At 35.1% G+C, this 20,056-nt stretch overlaps 1 protein-coding gene across 1 annotated transcript in view; it reads right to left on the reverse strand.

The window, feature by feature from the left end:
* Positions 1 to 346: 346 nt before the first annotated feature.
* The window catches only part of LOC128193232 (uncharacterized), a 33,831-nt gene continuing 14,121 nt past the window's right edge, over positions 347 to 20,056 (reverse strand). Inside the window, exons 8-21 of the mRNA XM_052866573.1 lie at positions 12,266 to 12,416; positions 11,023 to 12,181; positions 8,894 to 10,097; positions 7,354 to 8,663; positions 6,399 to 7,104; positions 6,199 to 6,315; positions 5,782 to 6,095; positions 5,598 to 5,696; positions 4,826 to 4,982; positions 4,529 to 4,712; positions 2,855 to 4,443; positions 1,417 to 2,748; positions 798 to 1,328; positions 347 to 719 (exon numbers count right to left, since the gene is read on the reverse strand). Coding sequence (XP_052722533.1) covers positions 445 to 719; positions 798 to 1,328; positions 1,417 to 2,748; positions 2,855 to 4,443; positions 4,529 to 4,712; positions 4,826 to 4,982; positions 5,598 to 5,696; positions 5,782 to 6,095; positions 6,199 to 6,315; positions 6,399 to 7,104; positions 7,354 to 8,663; positions 8,894 to 10,097; positions 11,023 to 12,181; positions 12,266 to 12,416 — 9,128 coding nt within the window. The 3' untranslated portion in view covers positions 347 to 444. The remainder of the gene's footprint in view (positions 720 to 797; positions 1,329 to 1,416; positions 2,749 to 2,854; positions 4,444 to 4,528; positions 4,713 to 4,825; positions 4,983 to 5,597; positions 5,697 to 5,781; positions 6,096 to 6,198; positions 6,316 to 6,398; positions 7,105 to 7,353; positions 8,664 to 8,893; positions 10,098 to 11,022; positions 12,182 to 12,265; positions 12,417 to 20,056) is intronic.

The following is a 20,056-nucleotide window of genomic DNA, read 5'->3' on the forward strand; positions in this document are numbered from 1 at the left end:
TATACAGCTAAAATAATTCCCTTTTTATTTAAGGGAACTTACGTCTGGTCGAATGTTCACTTGGTCGATCTGAAACTAATAATACATCTAAGTTGCTAAACAATACAATGTTTTTAAAAAAAAATTATAACAACATATACAGCCACGTATGATGTGTTGAAATCGGGCTATATGACAGTTTTCTTTATTATAAAAACTTAAATTTGTGGTTGTAATACTTTTACATAAACAGTTAACTAATAATTATTACTATGACGGAGAGTTATCAAGAAAAACACTTTCGAATAGGGAATGAATACCGTATCTAGTTTGTATTGTTTGAATAGAATGAAATGAACATTTGATATGCTGCTTTCAAACATATTTTAATGTTAAGTTCTAGACTATAATATAAAATACAACATAATCTGTACAAAAATAATTTTACATAAAATAAATTTAATTTCAGCGGACAAAAAATTTTGTACTGTAACGGGAAAACTCGCCATTCGATCCAAAAGCCAGGATGTTAACAAACACTTCATGCTGTGATTGGTCAGGACTCCACTCAACGTTTATTTCCTCTGCCATTGTGGAGATTGGTGACTGGATATCAGAACTTCCGTTACTGGAACCAGCCGATACTTGGTACACCATAGGACCGTAGAAACTCGGCGAGAACACGTTCGTCCACTTTATGGAGCAACCTCCTTTATCCAGAAAATATCCTGCTGGTACTCCTAAAACAAAATAAAACATTATGGATATTTGAATTATATGGAGCTTTAACAAAACTGAAACGATGTTTAACTTATTACCCGTCAAGATAGGCGGTTTATCATCAAGAATAATGGAGGTGTTGATTGTAGGACTTTGAAAACCGCCATTGTTGATTGCACGAACGTCCGCAATAAAGGTATCTACCCTCCCTACAAGGTTTATTTTTCTCGATGCACTGTTTCTAAGACCAACGGACTCCCATGGTGCAATTACATTGTCATCCTTTCTTACACGTGTTTCGTAGCTGACGTTTCCTGACAAGTCATCGAAAGAACCCCAAGTAAAATCAACATGGGTTAAATTTGATTGTACTTTCAAATTGGCATTGCCTTCTAGAACAGTATAACGGTTGTCTGGATAAAAAGATAGAGATGACAAATCAGAGTTCGGGGCTTCGTGGTATATTGTAAATGGTCCCGCCTTTTTTACTTCCATTAGCTGTACTTTGTTTATGCATTTGACAGATACTTCTATTTTAGCTCCATGATCAAAAGTCAGATTAGATATTTCACACTGCATTCTATCAATGCTTTCTTGCCAACTTCTTCCCATTGATTCTTTCCAAGGACCTATAGAAAGCAAAACAAAATTAGCAAATTCAATAAATAAAACAGGGTTTACCAATTCATGTACAACAATGAAAAGGTTATACCTTACCAACAGAGCAATAACAGGATGCAAGTTCACTTTCCTCCTCGCTTACATTCCATGTTGCCACCACCCGAGTTTCTCTGACGAGTCTGGTTGTGAATGACTCTGATGAGTTGGATACCGACATGTTTGCCACATGTGTCCTTTCCTTTAGTGTTTCCGAATTCTGGACTCCCACTGTGAAATTACTTATAATAGGCGGGGTATGGTCCAATGTTATTTCTTGTGAAAATTTTGACCACTGCCCCGCATTGTTTCTTGCAACAGCTGTGATATAGATACGACTTCCATGGGGAGACTCCGTTTCTACAACGCCATGATTGAATGAAGAGACAGGTAAAAGAGATTGTATTTGATATCCGCCTTTTGCTGTACCAGCGCCAATTAAAACGTTTTCAATGTCGCTCTCTGGATCCAATATAAAGCTGCATACAGATAGCAATCCAGGATTTATTTGGCGTACTATCAGTGGTGACTGGGTAATTGAAGAAACGCTACATTGTTGAAGCCGTATGAAAATATCTTCTTCCATGATGTCATGTCGACTTGCAAATATAATCTTCAAACTTATCTCGCCCTCATATGTAGACATAAATTGATGTTTTGAAGAATAACTCGAGTCCGCATTCAATGACAAATATAAATTCATGACTTCGTTCCCCAACTGAAAATAAACCATTTTAAAGTGCAATTCTTTCAAAACATCGACTCCTATTTTGTAGATTGTATTCTTTTTCAGGGAAACCACACCGCTTAAAACAGTTGTTCTCGAGTGGAGAAATGGTTTTTGTTTTTCAATTGCAGTTACTTCTAAATATAAATCATCAAATTTTTCACATTGTACTCCAAACGGCGGAGTTGAATCAATTTTAATTGGGTGGGAAGTGACATAAGGGGAGAAGTGTTGCAAGAAATCAGCAGCTCGTACTCTAATGCCGTAGCTTTTGTTATGTTGTAAATGTAGGTTTCTGAAAGTATAGTCATTTGAAAAGAGTACTCTATCAGTTCTATTTATCAGTGTACCGCTCTCTGTTTCTACTATGCTGACTTCAAAATATTTAATTGACGACTGGTGATCTTCAAATCCGTGCCAAGACATTGACAGAGAAGATGTGGAAAACTGATGAAGAGCATTGCGAAATTGTTTAGTATTATATACGACTCCAGGGGTAGGACTGTCAGTATCAACAAGTATTCCGTCGGATATTGCAGTGGTTTCAAGACCCATATTATTTCTAGCGATGACGGTGAAGAAGTAGGTGGTTCCTGGTGTCATTGTTTGATTAACCTCAAAAACTGTAGATAAATTAACCAATGTTTTCCGTATGAAGTCATCACCTACAAATTATATAATATTGATACATATATCAAATAGATTTTAATATAGAAAAAAGTCATCGATTAATACAGAATAAACAAACTTAAGGATATCTAATATATGTACCAAAAGGTCTTGTTCCACCACTGAAGTAATATGTCACTATTTCTCCTTCCTTTTCCGAGAATAAATTTTCCCAACAAACTTTTATTAGTTTCAATGAATCAATATAATCAATATCTTTTAAACAGTGACCTTCTGCCTCGATCACTGAATGGCCTCGTCTTCTCTCAGGAGGTGTTAAATCAACTAAGAGTGGTTTTGAGTGGAATATTGAGAATTCATTCTCCGATACCCATGCCTTGATATAAAGTGTATAATGTTGACCATGACTTAGCTTTTTGAGGAAGGGCAAACAATATACAATATCTTCTTGAAGACCATTATCATACCACACACTTTCTTTTTTTGAATCAAAGATTCCATATCCTGGACCTTCTCCGCTTTCACCGATACTCCATTCATAACGTAAAACCTTTTTCGATCGGTCCTCATCTGTCCAAAACCCCGAAAAGCAGGTGGCGCTTGACATTGTTGAAACAGGAAAAGAAGCAAGTCCAAAATGTACCGAAATGTTCAACATTAATTCAGAAACATTCTGCAGTTCTTTGCATAGTGCGTTAACTTTATTCAGACATTTTTTCCCAACAACTGCACAAGTACAATCGTTATTGCAATAATGAGATATACATGAATGTCTCTGAAACGTTAAGATGCCCTTTGTATGGTTCAAATCACTAGGAACAAGAATAACAGATGCCTTTCCTATAGAACTTCTCAAACCGACTGAGTTTATGGCTATCACAGTTAACACAACAGCATCATTGCTTTTGAGTTTTTTTGACAGAGTTAATGAAGCAGTTTGTCGAGAAGTGTTAGCATGGCGGACACGTTTTAGACCGTCGGATAATTCATTTCCAGAATAGGAACTACTTAAACTAATAACATATTCATGTATCCCCGACTCGTGGTCAATAAATCCATACCACGCAAGTTGTACTCTGGTTTCATTACCAACATTTATCCAAGTCATTGTGTTCATAAAACCACCCAAGGAGGGAGGGGTGGAGTCAATCAGAAGTGTATTCGATATAGCTGTCGTACAAAGACCTGCACCATTACAGCTGGTAACCTTTGCAATGTAAGCGTCGCCATCTTTTAAAAATGTTCCGTTTGGGGACATTAAAGTTATCTGCATTTGACTTCCAAGTTCTTTTGTTTCATAGGCAACATGTCCGTTTCTATTTACTTCTAGAACTAATTGATGTCTTACAATGGAGCTTTCTAAATCTTGGAATTGCCATTGTATGGTGATCAAGGAGTTGTCAAACTGAGTGCCATTGACTAGGGAAACCCCATGGTCTTTTGTAATAAACGTTGGAGATTTCACCGCAACTGGAGGACTTGTATCAATCTGGAACTTAGCAGATGTACGTTCTACTGATAGTCCAACTCTATTGATTGATTTCAGCGTAAAATAGAGATCTGTTGATGTTGGAAGCGACATACCAGTCTTGGTCACTCTGTTTGATAGCATGATATTTTCGTAATCAACATAATTGCAAAGACCGGGGTGTTTCCCTAAACACCACTCGAAATGATCGATTCCAGAATGAGGATCTATAAACCCCACCCATGACGCAGAAACAGAATTACTACAAAATAAGAAGAAATGTTAGTCGTTAACCTAGAATACATTAAAACTCATTAACATTAAACTGTAACGAAAATCGAACATACTTATAAGGCAAGAAAGGTTCGTGATGGCCACTAAATCCAATATGAATTAATCCAGGGACTGGAGGGGAGTTATCCATGATGACGCCATTCGAAGATTTCAAAGAGCACAGTCCAGCACGATTACAAGCTTTAACTGTAGCGTAATATTGTACTCCAGGTTCAAAAACCCCACTCCAAGAATTATCTAGGAAATAATGACAAAAGAAGAACATTAACGATATCCTATTGGGGTTGTTTTGGACGGAGCAGAAAGAAAACACCTATTAAGTTGTGTCATTTATAAATGAAAGTTCTTACTTTTGTGAAGTCCAACAAATCTGGAGGGAAATATATCATATGTGAAAGGTTTTGTACCAAGTCCAACTTCGTAATACTCTATATTTGTGTGAGGGTCAACAAAACCAAACCAATGACAAGTGTATGACTGAATGTCGTTTTGAAAGTCAACATCATTCTAGTTAAGATGAATAGAGAAATTATTATATAAACTGTGTAATATCCTTCAAATGTAGGTCCTATAGAAGGCATAAATAATTACTCAGATATATAATGACAATTCAGTTTATTTTATATCAGCTTTTACAAAATCCAGAAATTGTAAAAGCAATCGAAATATTATTTTTAAAAAACATATACTTAAAGGCATATCCTCAGCCCGTATCATTTACTTCCATTGAAACTAAGACACAACATGGAGATATAATTCCATTAGGAAATTGTATATACTGAGAAATGTGTTACAGATCCCGAGTACTTAATCGGCAGAGACGTTTGATCTTTGTAAACTTGCACAAACATTTTGGTTCTAAGATTTCTTATTTACATTAACCTTTACTTAATATCAAATGGTGGGAAAGCTTTATAGGAAACAAGCAAATATATCAAAAAATAGTCAAATAAACTTTATATGTTTGAAATAACTGTAGGTGTTTTGTATAAAGCAGTAATTAATGTTTGACTCGTGATAAATTGCTATTTGCCAACAGTGATTAAATATACACCAATTTAATTCCTAACTCTCAAATATATTCTTACGATTATCATTCTGATCTAAATAAAATGTACTTACTGCGAGACCATCATAAACAGCACCATTTTCAGGTGGAGACTTGTCAAGTAAAAACGGTTCTGATGCTGCAATCGTATGGAGGCCCGCGTGGTTTAATACCTACAAAGTTATCATAAATCAAAAAGAAAACCTTCATTATACATATTTGAATTAACTAAAATATGTAATGCCTTAAATATTTTACCTTTAGAATTATAAAATATTGGTGTCCATCTCGCATAGATTCAAGCTCCTTGATTACGGTAGACCCCCCTGTGACTGAGCGAAAATCCAAAATGTCCGTGGATTCATTTGTAGAACCCAAAGCCAATAAGGTGTCTTTAATTCCACTTTCTTCGTCAACAAAACCCTCCCACTGGACAAAGAGTTCATGAATTGTTGAAATAGCATCTTTAAGTCCAGGAAATCGTACGAAAATCATTCCTAATTCAGGGGCGGTGAAATCAAGTGTTTTTCCAGAGGAAGTAACTTCTGTGATATGGCCAGCAAAATCAAACGCTGTACACAAAACACAATGAACTCAATTTTACAAATATAAAAATTACATATATGTACAATTATAAGTATACTACCAAATATCTGTCTAAGATGTTGGCAGTACCTTTTACTGTGGCAAAATATGTAATTCCAATATTCAGGCTGATGTTGAAAAACACTACTGACGTCTGCAAACCAACATTTCTGTATTGAACCACATCTTGACCACCGAAAATGGAACCTAAGAAGAAGAAAAAAAACCTTACACATTCTTATTCAAACGACCTTTTTACTAATTTTTTATAGAACACTCACTAAGATTACCTAGAGAGACTTCATATCTAGCTATACCAGAATGTTCATGGCTTAGTTTCATCTCATCATCGTAAAAATCCGACCAATGTATTTCTAACTCGTTTTTGTCACTAATAAAACCATCATTGTTGCTAGAAATCTCTACAAGGCCACCAGTAGGTGGCGATTCATCAATAACGAATCCATTCCCGCATGTGGAAAAGTCCTTTTCCGCTGATGTTAAATGTTTTAGGTTGCTGGAGTTGTTGCTTCCTACAATAGCACATATAAAATAGGTGCCGACTCGTAATCCCTGTGTGTTAAACCTTCCTATCCCATCTGTTGAGGTTGTCGTTTGGAGACAATTAATATCAGCATCGCATGTAAGATGAGGCAATGATTGTTTTTCCATCAGGTACCAAGTTACAACCTTTCCATCTATTCCGTTCATGAATCCGTGTACTCTTCGACCACGCGATACCACATCGATTTCTGCATCATGAACAAGTCTTATTTTATCCCCTAAATGTTGACTGTTTGCTAGTTTGATGATTGTCTTGAAGTTATCTCCCTCGGAATCGATCTCGTGAAGATGTCCAGTTGAAATCTCATTTGGATTGGACTTCGCTTTGAGATTTGTACAAGATGTTTCTGACCGTCCAGATCGGTATATTCCTTTAACACAGATTTTCATGCTTTTGTATCCGTAAACGGGCAACGTATATGGAATGTCAATCTATAAAAAAAGAAACATAAGTAATAAAAGGGTTCTCGATTATATATATAATTGAAAACGTACAAAACTTTAAACGTTAATATTAGTTGTGCTGCATTCTTTATTTTTGTTGTTTTCCTGTAGTGATGTTAAATTTTTTTTTTAATTTATTACCTATAATCTTTCTCGCATAAAATTATAATTATATTACTAGAAAAACTATAACGAAGAATACAGCTAATTATAATAAATATGAAAGAAATCACTTACATCAAATGTATTGTAAGAAGTGTTTAAGGGCATAAGATACCAAGATGTAAGTTGATGATGATCAATTGCTTCATATAATGCCCCAGCATACCCTATAGCATTGTTCGTTTGACCACACCTAAATGCATCAAACTTCACATTTACATCCACTTCTTGGGTATCTCTTACGTTCACATTGAAAGATGCTTCTATCTTATTACCGGAATGAAGCGAATATTCAACCAATATATCTTTCGAAAACTTCCCTTTCAAACACGTCTTCTGAAAGCAAGGTTGTACTAATGCACGATACAGTTGGTTGTTTTGTAAATTTAAATTATTGAGATGGATCTGCATGTTTTTACCAACGTTTTTGAACGTTTCTATCAGTGTCTCTGTTCCATCTTTGTTAATTTTAAACAAAGCTACTTTATAGTGCGTAATCGACTCTGTTTTATCAAATGTCCAAAACACATCTATCGTGTGCTTACTGGACTGAAACCTCTTATTCTCCTGACAGGAAAGTACAATTACAGGATTATTGTTTAGTACATAGAACTTAGGCTGCGGAACAATGGCAACAAATTGTTTATTCATCTCGTCGATCCATACGACATCTTCACTTGTTAGGGCAGTGTCATTTGAAACAGCTGTATATATTTGATTTTCCCGTAATTTACTCTTTACGAAATATACATTTGAGATATTTGCCATTGCAATATCAATTCCTGTTAAATTTTTGGCCCTGCAAGGTGTTCCAATTCGGACGTCTAGGGCATTAAGCACCTCTGCTTTGTCAATGACCGTGAATCCATCGGAAACAACCACGGACTGTACATGACCTGCAACAGTCGCACGAGCAAATGTATAATATTTCTTAAATGGTTTGAGCTGCAAGTTGTTCAAACAATTCTCATCATTTGAAATAGATTTAAAAAATTGAACATCAGCTAATTCTCTGCTAAATCCGAGTCCTATTTCTATTGATATATTTTGAACATGCCATATTCCTTTCCAATCAAAACAAATTTGGTTGGTCTGAAAAGTATAGTCAATATCGTTGTTGGATGATAAGTGTCCGGCCTCTGTTTCAATAAGTATTCCAGATGTTGGTGGAAACCGAGTCGGAAGAAAAAAGGGATCAGTCTGAACTTCTGCAAAATGTCCTGCTATGTTGTAAACGTAGAGGTTAAAATAGTGTTTCGAATCATCATTAGTGTGAAGTTTGAGGACCCTTTCAAGTGGATATTTAAAACAAGATGAAAAGTTTCTAGGACACTTCTCAAATATTTTTGCTTCCAACAGAGGTGTTCTAAATAAATTTCCATAACCTTAAAATAATTGAAAATGAATTAAGTGAAACTAGTAAAAAATGAAATGCATGGATTTATATCATGCATTTCTTCGTAAAGTGTCATGAAATATCAGCCCGATAATGCTAACTTTGTAACTATTCTTAACGAAATCATTTTGAATAATAGTTTTATCAAATATTTGACTCTCTCAAACAATTTTCATCGAATGTTATTTAAAAAACCGAAAAAATATTAAGATCACCTACCTATTCGAAAAAGCACCGAGTCAATGGGTTCCTTTTGTTCTGCCTCTATAAACGTATTTTCAGTCCATCCGACATAGATGTATTTAGGCTCTTGGATAACAGCAATGTTTCCTCGGTATAAGGGAGGCGTCTCATCGATGATTATAGGTCCAAATGAGACAAGGGTTGTAAGATCGGCCTTGTTTTTCACTTGAACAAAAGCATAAACTGGTATGCCAGGATCCAAACCCGAATGCACGATATGATATTCATTGAAATTATTAGTTTCTAAATACGATATTAAGTCTGGACTCATGCTTGCGCTAGATGTTGATCCAAATCCTGTGTATACTTTCTGGATTTGTGATTCATTTTCTTTTAAGATCCATCTTAATTTTATTTTGTCAGATGGAAGATATATAAACCAATCTTCTGAGAAACGGGATAATTTTGTACACATAGCTGTCGAGTATGAGGAATGGTTTGAGTACCGGTATCGCTTTGGTAGGTACTGTACGAGTTGCATAGTCATAGTCGAATTACAAGCGATGTTGCATTGTTCGGTTTTCTGAAGTTTGTATGCCGTTAAGTTTTCAAAAATATGCCAGACCTTATTATCATAACATCCAATAACAGGTTTAACTTTAGCTGATTCCAGATTTAAATCAGTTACCTTGGTGGGCGTCGTGTCACGAAAAACACCATCTGAACAGGCAACCTCTGATGGTTCTAACGCATTGTTGTAAGCTAGCACCGAAACATAATAAAGACCATCGTGTGGTAAATTAACTTTAAGATATGCTTCTGATGATTCATAAAGACTAAGATTTTTTGGCAGGTCGTGAGAGTAGACATTCATCTCTGTTGCAGTAAGGCAGTGCTCTCCGATACCAATGCGGTATTTCATAATTCCACTTTCATGGTCTATGAACCCGTTCCATCTCACAATCACCGATGCTTCGCTGGTATAATCAATATCAGGATATCCCGCAGGTCCCTCAACAACCACTCCTCTCACTGGAGGTGAATCATCAGCAAGAATGTCCACATGTTCAATAGCAACCAGCCGTGCTCCGTTTGTTACCTTCACAGTAAAATAATAGGCCCTGTTGTGTTGCCCAGTGTTGGTGTTATTCTTTATCAGATGGTTGAATTTTACTGTATATAATGAATTTTCGCAGGGTCCAACACTAGGACAGTAGCAATCGACAAAAGAATCACAACTCTGAAATGAAATACACATTATTATACTTTTGAATTACATTGATGTAAGAATGGTTAAAATGACATTTTAGATATTTGTAAAACTTACTCGGTGATTAAAACCGATAATTGAAATTTTGCAAAGAAAAAAAGCTATGTAATACGAAGGTACATACACGGTTAAAAGTTTGTTTGAAGATAAATATTATGAGATATTGGGATTCGCCCAGTCTTAAATTCGACCGCTTAAAACGCGGGCGAAAGGGGTGAAAATAAAACAGGGACAAATATTTCCCTGAATGCAATATATGTTTTGTGATTATTTAAATGTTTATCATGTAACAAAAAACGTTTTGTTGTTGCATCTACAACACCCCCTTGCAACCTCAGATCTCAAAATTATACATCTGTTGTTTGAATAACTATTGTTTTCAATTTATAAAGATTTTATTAAACGCAATAAATTTGATTCAGTGTTTCATAAGATGCTTTAATATGATTACCCTAAATCTAAAGAAATCGCAGCATTTATCCAGAAAAATTGACTTTTAACTTGATTAATTAATGTTTAAACCATTCCAGTTACTAGTATTTAAGATAATGTAAACTATTTTTTATCCGTGCTTTATTTATTCTATTAGCTATCAAAATATTTCTGAAGAGTTTAAGGTATCTACAAATTTCGACTGAGACTGGGTCTATGTACAAAAACTTAAACATATATGAGAAGTCTGAAATGACAGTACGTATATACAATTTCTTGACGCAAAGGCTGTTGCAAACAGTGCAAAAATTTCTTGTACTCTGACAAAGTTGATTTAGTGTATACATACAGAGATGGCAATTCCTTTCTTGATATTTTTGATTTGCATACTATCATTGGTTTATTTCACACTATAGAGAAAATGTTAATGACTTTATTTATATATAGTATAATAATTAAGTACCTTATTTTCCAGAGTATGTACAGCAAGTGTTTTGTAGGCGAGTTCGTTTCCTCCACGTGACGTTCCAAGAAAGTATTCGATTGAATAAAGACCACTGTGGGAGTCGAATGTTTTAAATTGAAGAACCATTTGAGCTAAATCTGTTGAGTTGTGGACAAAAAGTTGCCTAACGCCATCTTTGCTTAACCACACTTCTTCAATATCAGGAACGCTTGCGTCAACATAAAAGGTGATATTTTCTGAAAGTGTGTTTTCCATTAAGTCCTTGGAGGTTATTGTTATAGTGTGCGTTTCTCCATCCTTTACGCCTAAATCAACGCAATACTTTTGGTCAGGAAAGTTTGGAATAGCTACCTCAGTTGACACCTCTTGATTCTCTTTAAACCACGAATAATAAAACGAAGTTATTCCGTGCACGTTTTTTGTTCCTGAAACTGGTAAAATACCTGTTTCTTGTTCATATATTCCTTGGTACACTCCATGAAAGTCCTTCTGAATTTTACGTAAAAGGTTAAATCCATAGTTGTATGAGTTGTAATACCTACCGTCCCAAGACAGGCAACTTCTCTTTCTGTGGGTCTGCCAAGTGTAATTTGTTTCTGGACTTGCAGAATCAACTTTTAAGTGTTTCAAAAAATTTATTTTAATTTCGGACGAGTTGTCAAACATGACAAATCTTCGAGCGGATTTTACATTCCCAGCATTGTCCAAAACCTCCAGGGCAATGCCATAGAGAGCTGGTTCGTGTGGTAATGTTATGTTTGCCTCATCATTAGATACATTATAAGACTGGCCCCTTTCGTCCATAATTAATGTTAGTTTATTTAATTCTTTCACCTCATGGACAGTAATTGCAAAACTCTTGATTCCAGAGGCTTGATCAGGGTTGTGTGGAAAAGGATCGTTCCATCCACGATATTTTATCATTATGTTTGGATCCCGTGTTAGTCGCCCAGGCATGACAAGTAAAGGTTCTATTCCATGACAAGAGAGTGTTTCTGCACAGTGCACTGGTGACGAAGAGTCAAAATGAACACAGACATCTTTTGATTCGGAAACTCGGTTGTATATAACTGCACCAGACGAAGGGTGTACGTTATTTTTGAAATCTTTGTATTTCATATATCCTCCAGCCTGGGAATTGAACGTCAAGCAAAGCCTATAAGAGAGGATAATTTTAAAAAGACAAATAAGTTAAGTTCTGAGACAATTTGTAATTTAAAAAAAATGCAAACACAAATACCTCTCTCCGTCTTGCATGAACCATGTCGTTTGATTGGACAAAATGCCCTTACAGTCAATAGGAGTTTTCGATTTGGGATACAAATCTCCAATGTTCAAAGTACATTTCGGTGTACCTGTTAGTGGCTCTGTTTGGATATTTGTTTTCCTGCCTGAAAAAAGTTCTAATTTTTAAATCAAATTTTAAATTTTAAATCAAATCAACCTGTTTGAGATTTATACAAGCTTGGTAGCATTTTTTTTTAAAAAAGAGGACAACAGATCTTAATGGTCACCTGAGTTCCATAGCCAATACACAGACCTGGCGATGTATCTCATACATTTATTTGCATGTAGTTTATAAGCTTCATTCTGAAGAGAAAAACTAATGTATTGTAATGACCATCCCTTCCCGTTCCTGCAATATTGCAGTCACCCGAGTTTTATAGGAATGAGACTCAATGCGACAAAGGGGTATTACTGGGACTGGCCAAGTGCTTCTTGAAAAAACGTAAAATCTTTAATTCAATATTAAAATGTATTAGTTACATGGTCCCATGTTCCATGTAACGATTATATCTTACCGACGGGTGCGTCTTTTTACCCCAATGAACCCCAATGATACCCCAATGAACCCCAATGATACCCCAATGATACCCCAATGAACCCCAATGATACCCCAATGAACTTTGAAATACCCAAATAATACTAAGTATGTTCATAATTGATACACTTAATGAATTTTATGTAACAACATGTTACACAAATGAAATTTCAACTACGTGCCGTTTTTTCACCGATTGGGCCATATCTTGTAATGGGAAATGATTAGAATTTTTTAAGCTAAAATTTGACTCAAAGATTGTTTGTGACCTGTAATTATGTCCTGATGTGAGCTTTGGTCATTTGTGCTAGTTCAACATAACTTTAAGAAAAAGAGACGTATCGATTCTCTTCCATTAGAGAAAGACTTCAGTTTTGATATTTTCATTTGTGAGCTTGCTCGCAGTACCTCAAGTTTCGTAAAAAAAAAAAAACCCAAACATGATAAAAGTACATTGTATAGATGTATTAAATTATACAAAACATATCCCCAATATTAATAACACAAGGCACCTTTAACGTGTCGGGTCTGATGTATAGATACTAAGCCAGTAAATTGAATATATAGAGCACTGAAAATGGCTAACAACGCGAATTTTCACAATTTCAATTTTTCGTGTCGCTAGCCATTTTTTAGTGCTTTATATACGAGCGGACCCATATACGAGGGTTTTTGAGTAATTATTGAGACATTTTCTCTTATTCGTTTAGGAACAAAGATTAACCCTTGAAATTTCACAACTATTTAAATAAGGATAAAGTTTATTGATGTGAAAAGTTTTCTGTCTACGGCATGATTAGATCATCCCTAGTTAGCTGTTCAACGTGCCTTGGACCAGTGACCGGCGCAAGTTCTGCAAATTTTTAGCAACGTCATTTTAACGCTTCTCATTGCTCCTGTGTTTTAAACACCTTACAAACGAACAGAAAGAAGACTTGTTCTTTATTTCTCATCCTTTGTTTTCAATTCAAGATGTCATCATTTACATTTTCTCTCATTCTTGAATATTGTGGAAAAAATTTCGGGTTATTTTTAAACAAAAGTCAAATTACTGTAAATGTCTCCTTCAGTCATTTTGTACATACATGCAATCATTTTAGAACTGTTGACAAAAGTTATCGTGTAAAAAATGCTTGATATTTAGTCCCTTTGTTTTAATTCTATTAAAACCATCAGTAAAAAAATATATGACGAACTGAAGCTCTCTATCCCTTGTCATCGTATAGTCTTTGTTTAAGCAATTGCTTGGCCTTAAAAGGTCTTCTTCTGATATTTCAACCAGTTTGAAGTAATACTATATTCGCTGCGCCGCCTTGACGTCAAAATTCAATGTAAAGTCGTTGTCAGATTTCTATTGCTTGGTAAATATATTTGTACCATATTCGTATTTCAACTCAAACATCAGAGAAACTTGGTCAAAAGGTAGTCGCAAAAATTGTAAAATAAACATATATTATTTGATTTCTTATAACATTAACTGTAAGTGTACGGGTACTTAGAAAGGGGTATTCTCTTTTGAGAAGTGGACAGACATAGCCTAAATCCACTTCTCTTCGCAAGCCCTCATATTTTGATTCTTTGTTTGTATTATGTATGGTGATCATTTAATAGTGAGGGAGATTGGTTAAAACAAACCTAATTCTTGTGTTAGATATGTTGGGTTTTATTTATCAGATATATTAATTCATACTGATACCAAAATCATCTTTTTGTTTCAAACACATAATTTGAGCATTTTTAAAACACATTAATAGTTAGGTAAACATGTTGGATGTTTTATTGTTTAAGAAAGTATATAGAAAACTCCTTAGTCTAGCTACAATTATAGTTTGTTCGAATGATGTATAAAATAATTGCATTTTCAAGTTCCTTGCTGAATAATTTTTACATTTTTATTCCGTATGTAATATTTGTATTGAGGAAACCCCTTTAAGATTTAGATATGTATGGCGAGAGAGAGAGAGAGAGGGGGGGGTGCCGGCAAAAGGTCACTAACCGTGTTTTTCGTTAATTGGGTGAGATCAAGAGCTGTTAATGAGGCGTGACAACCCTGATGCTTTGATATCAATATACACCTTCAAGGATACTGCATATAAAACTATACGTAATTGAAAATAATTAAAAACTGGAAAAATCATTAATTATTAAAATATTTATCAAACATTACCCCTTTCATTCAATTTTGTTTTGGTTTGCCCTGCTTTTTCGAATATTCGAGAAAAATACATAAAACCTTACTACTTTAAGAAACCTTCCTATTTCAAATTTATACCGTTGTTAAGTTACATGATAACTTCAAATCTATTCAGATTCAATATTTATTGAACGTTTTGAACCTGAGAGAATTTCATATTTTTAAAATATTTTTGTTAATATCTTACGTAGATTTACATACGGTATATGTTACATGTTAATAATATTGTACACTGTTAACTAACTCTCTCTCTCTCTCTCTCTCTCTCTCTCTCTCTCTCTCTCTCTCTCTCTCCATGATCTCTCTCTCTCTTTCCATGATCTCTCTCTCTCCAAGATCTCTCTCCATGATCTCTCTCTCTCTCTCTCTCTCTCTCTCTAATATATATAAGTACATTCATTGCACACAATTACCTAAAAGAAACATTTTTTTTTAAAAATCAGACCCTCTACTACGGCGGCGTGGAAGGGCCAGATGAGAAAAAAAATTAATCTTATTCGTTCGGACGAATTAGCTATTTGTTCGGACGAATAAGTTATTTGTTCGGACGAATTAGGATTTGTTCGGACGAATTAGGATTCGCTCGGACAAATAAATTATTTGTTCGGACGAATTAAGATTTGTTCGGACGAATTAGCTATTTGTTCGGACAAATATGTTATTTGTTCGGACGAACTAGGATTTGTTCGGACAAATAAGTTATTTGTTCGGACGAATTAGATATTTGTTCGGACGAATTAGGATTTGTTCGGACGAATTATGATTTGTTCGGACAAATAAGTTATTTGTTCGGACGAATTAGGATTTGTTCGGACGAATTACGATTTGTTCGGACAAATAACTTATTTGTTCGGACGAATTAGGATTTGTTCGGACGAATAAGGCTTTGTTCGGACGAATTAGGATTTGTTCGGACAAATAAGTTATTAATAGTGGTACATGTATGAGAGAGAGAGAGAGAGAGAGAGAGAGAGAGAGAGAGAGAGAGATGTCATAATCATGGATACATAAATGTGAAAAGTCTAATCAGTTAACATGATCATGCGCGGATCCAGAAAAATTTACCGGGGTGGTGGTGGTGGTGGGGGGGGGTCTGATAGATAGTTTTGTTTGCGGGGTGGGGGTGCAAGGCCCCCCGACCACCCCGGCTCTAGATCCGCGTATAGATGTACATGTATGCCAACTCTAGGCAGCGCAGGTTTTTTCTTAACTAACTATAAGTTTTATTTCGCGCAATGCCAGAAGAAATGATTCCAATAGTCATAATTATATGATTCCGCAGGTGGATTTCGATTGTCGATGTTTATATTGAAAATATAGTCATTCTCCTGTTTACTTGGGACGCTGGACATACGAAATTATCTTTCGCCTTAACTTTATACATATACATGTATACGATCAAAGTTAACTGATATACTTCGTGGAATTGTAATAATCGCACAGTTACTTTTAAAAGTGACTTATAAAACAAGCTAATTTTTACTTATACTTTATAATATAAAGTCAGCAAAATATCACAACATCCTAACTATAATGCAAAAAAGTAATAAAAATAGAATTTAATGATAAAAATACTTATTGTCCGTCAAATAGACCTCTGCTGACGTATTTGCATGTTAAAATTATCATATGGCTTTGTAAAGTTTTCCTATGTTTGGAATCTTAGGAGCGCAAATAAAAACATTATCAATAATCATAACTGATTGAATAATCATAACTGATTGAATCAAGTTATGGGGAAAATTAAAATAATTGGACGATTTAAGGTGAAATAAAAGCTTACAAAACAATTGACAATTTTATACAATATTTTCAAAAGGTTGTATTTCATTTTTCTTAACTATTATTGAAAAATGTTGTTTATGAATCATACTATCGTAAACATCTGACGCCTATTTTCATCGGTCGAATGCGGCATCCAGGTTATTTATAGATAAAAACTGCATATGATGACGACTAACTTTGATTTTGTATCGACGATTTTTGATGCTATGTCTGATTTTAAAAATGAAATAGATTCAAAGTTGACTAATGAGACAACCATTAAGGTTAACATTAGTTTTAGACTATCGAAAACCCATGGCACCATGATAATATAACTCCAATCCTTTAGATAGATAGAGTTTGAAAATTGAGCTTGACAGCACAATATGTCAGATATTGCATACATGTCAGATAGTATACATGTAACACCTATGTCTATATTATTAACAATTTATCATTTGAAGGAAAGGGGTGGCTTGACCCCCCCCCCCTTTCATCTACATCATTACCAGAGCAGATACATGTAGTCTAAATATACATGTAGTCTTTATATTATAAAGTATAAGTAAAAACTAGTTTGTTTTATAAGTCACTTAAGTAATTGTGCGATTATTACAATTCCACGAAGCATATCAGTTAACTTTGATCGTATACATGTATATGTATAAAGTTAAGGCGTAAGATAATTTCGTATGTCCAGTGTCCCAAGTAAACAGGAGAATGACTACATTTTCAATATAAACATCGACAATCGAAATCCACCAGCGGAATCATATAATTATGACTATTGGAATCATTTCTTCTGGCATTGCGCGAAATAAAACTTATAGTTAGCAAAGAAAAAACCTGCGCTGACTAGAGTTGGCATACATCTATACGCGGATCTAGAGCCGGGGTGGTCGGGGGGCCTTGCCCCCCCCACCCCACAAACAAAACTATCTATCAGACCCCCCCCCCCCCCACCACCACCACCACCACCACTACCCCGGTAAATTTTTCTGGATCCGCGCAGTATCATGTAAACTGATTAGACTTTTCACATTTATGTATCCATGATTATGACATCCTAATTCGTCCGAACAAATCCTAATTCGTCCGAACAAATATCTAATTCGTCCGAACAAATCGTAATTCGTCCGAACAAATAACTTATTCGTCCGAACAAATCGTAATTCGTCCGAACAAATAACTTATTTGTCCGAACAAATAAATTATTTGTCTGAACAAATGTGTAATTCGTCCGAACAAATCCTAATTCGTCCGAACAAATAACTTATTCGTCTGAACAAATCGTAATTCGTCCGAACAAATCGTAATTCGTCCGAACAAATAACTTATTTGTCCGAACAAATAAATTATTTGTCCGAACAAAAATGTAATTCGTCCGAACAAATCCTAATTCGTCCGAACAAATAACTAATTCGTCCGAACAAATCGTAATTCGTCCGAACAAATCGTAATTCGTCCGAACAAATAACTTATTCGTCCGAACAAATCGTAATTCGTCCGAACAAATAACTTATTTGTCCGAACAAGTAAGAATTTTTTATTTTTTCATCTGGCCCTTCCACGCCGCCGTACTCTACATATTTTATACAAGTATTGTATTTTATATATAGAGGGTCTGAATGTTTATCAAATTGTTTGTTAATACTTGTAGCAGAGTAATTCTGGGCAATGAATGCATAAATTAGATTAGAAGAAGTCCCGGGGATCTATATACTTGGGGATGGGGTGGAAAGGAGGGGGGGGGGGGCGATCCTGTCCTCAAGCACCAGTGTCCATTTTTACCTAGTATATTTTTTGTATTGTTCACCATTATATGTGCCATAAGACGTATGTCTTTTGCAATAAAGAAATTGAATTGAACTAGGAAAATTTCACAAGGTGCAAAGAAAATTAATATTTACCATAAAAATGTACAACAACGATCACATTGGATAAAGTAATTGACCGACAGTAATTAATTAGTAATCGAAAACACAATATTCATTGGGTGATTAACTACATTTTAACATAATTCTGTCCATTGTTAATATAGGGTTGATTGGGGTACATATTTGGATTTATTGTAGCCTCAGTGGGGTTCATTATGTACAGTGGGATACATTTGGATATCAATTACTATAACGCTTTTTTATTTACATTCATTCAATATTTTCTCATGATAACCTTTTTATCGAACATCCGATTTTGTTTTAAATTATATAACTCATTAACGAACAAACAAGTTAATTCAATTTGCGCATATTTGAATACACGCATAAGCATTCTCTGACATAACTGCCCATTTTAGTTACGCTCTTTTAAATCTGAACAGTCATTCATGCACCTTTAAGTAATTGGTTATTTTAGCTAGTGTTTTTACAGACTCTTCCATGTTTATTATGGTTATCTTTTTTTAAAACTTCATTTACACCCATTAAACTTGATTCTTTAAAACAGATTAATTTACAGCCATTCGTAAGAATATTTCTAATATTTCTGCAAGGCAGAGGGTTTTGGTCAACATATTTATCTTGCATGTCGACATATTAGATAGAAAAATAACTTGCACACAAGGGGCAGAGATATGCCACCATACACAAATGTCAAAATTTGAAAACTTCATTTCCGCCCTACAAATCTCTAGAATCCAGGAGCTTCCAAGGGCGAATCTACAAATCTTTAAAAATTCTAAATACTTTTAATAAAGAAATTTCACAAAAGTAAAAAATTCGAAGACTTCTCCGTACAAAATATCTATAATCCAGGAGCCTCCAGCCTCAAGGAGGCCCCAAACCCCCTGCCTAAAACTGACACCCCCTAACTTCAAATCCTGGATCCGCCCGGCCATGGAAGTTGACGTCGACTTTTCAGGTCAAGATCTACGGGTGCTTTCCATTTAATCGGCTTTGCCGGATTTTCTGGTGTTGCCTTCGTCGCCGATTGCTGGCACGCGCGTCGCCGATGAGCGATTGTGGCAACGCAATATAACGTTGCCGATTAGGAAACAATATGACGTCGATGTTATCATATTCTACAAAACCAGAATTTCCAAAACTACAATTTGTCTCACTACATTGAAAGACATTGAAACTGCAAATAGCCAAATTTTTTGGATCAAATTTTAAGATAGGTAACAGTTTTTTAAAAGCTGCAATCGTCATCGTTTGATCATTGTGACGTTGCCAACCGTTCCATTAACGTCAACGTTTTCTGATAACGTCGCCGGCGAGACAACGTAAATGGAAAGCGCCCTTAATAAATGA

The sequence above is a fragment of the Crassostrea angulata genome, chromosome 7 (assembly GCF_025612915.1).
Source record: "Crassostrea angulata isolate pt1a10 chromosome 7, ASM2561291v2, whole genome shotgun sequence".
NCBI classification, from domain to species: Eukaryota; Metazoa; Mollusca; class Bivalvia; order Ostreida; family Ostreidae; genus Magallana; species Magallana angulata.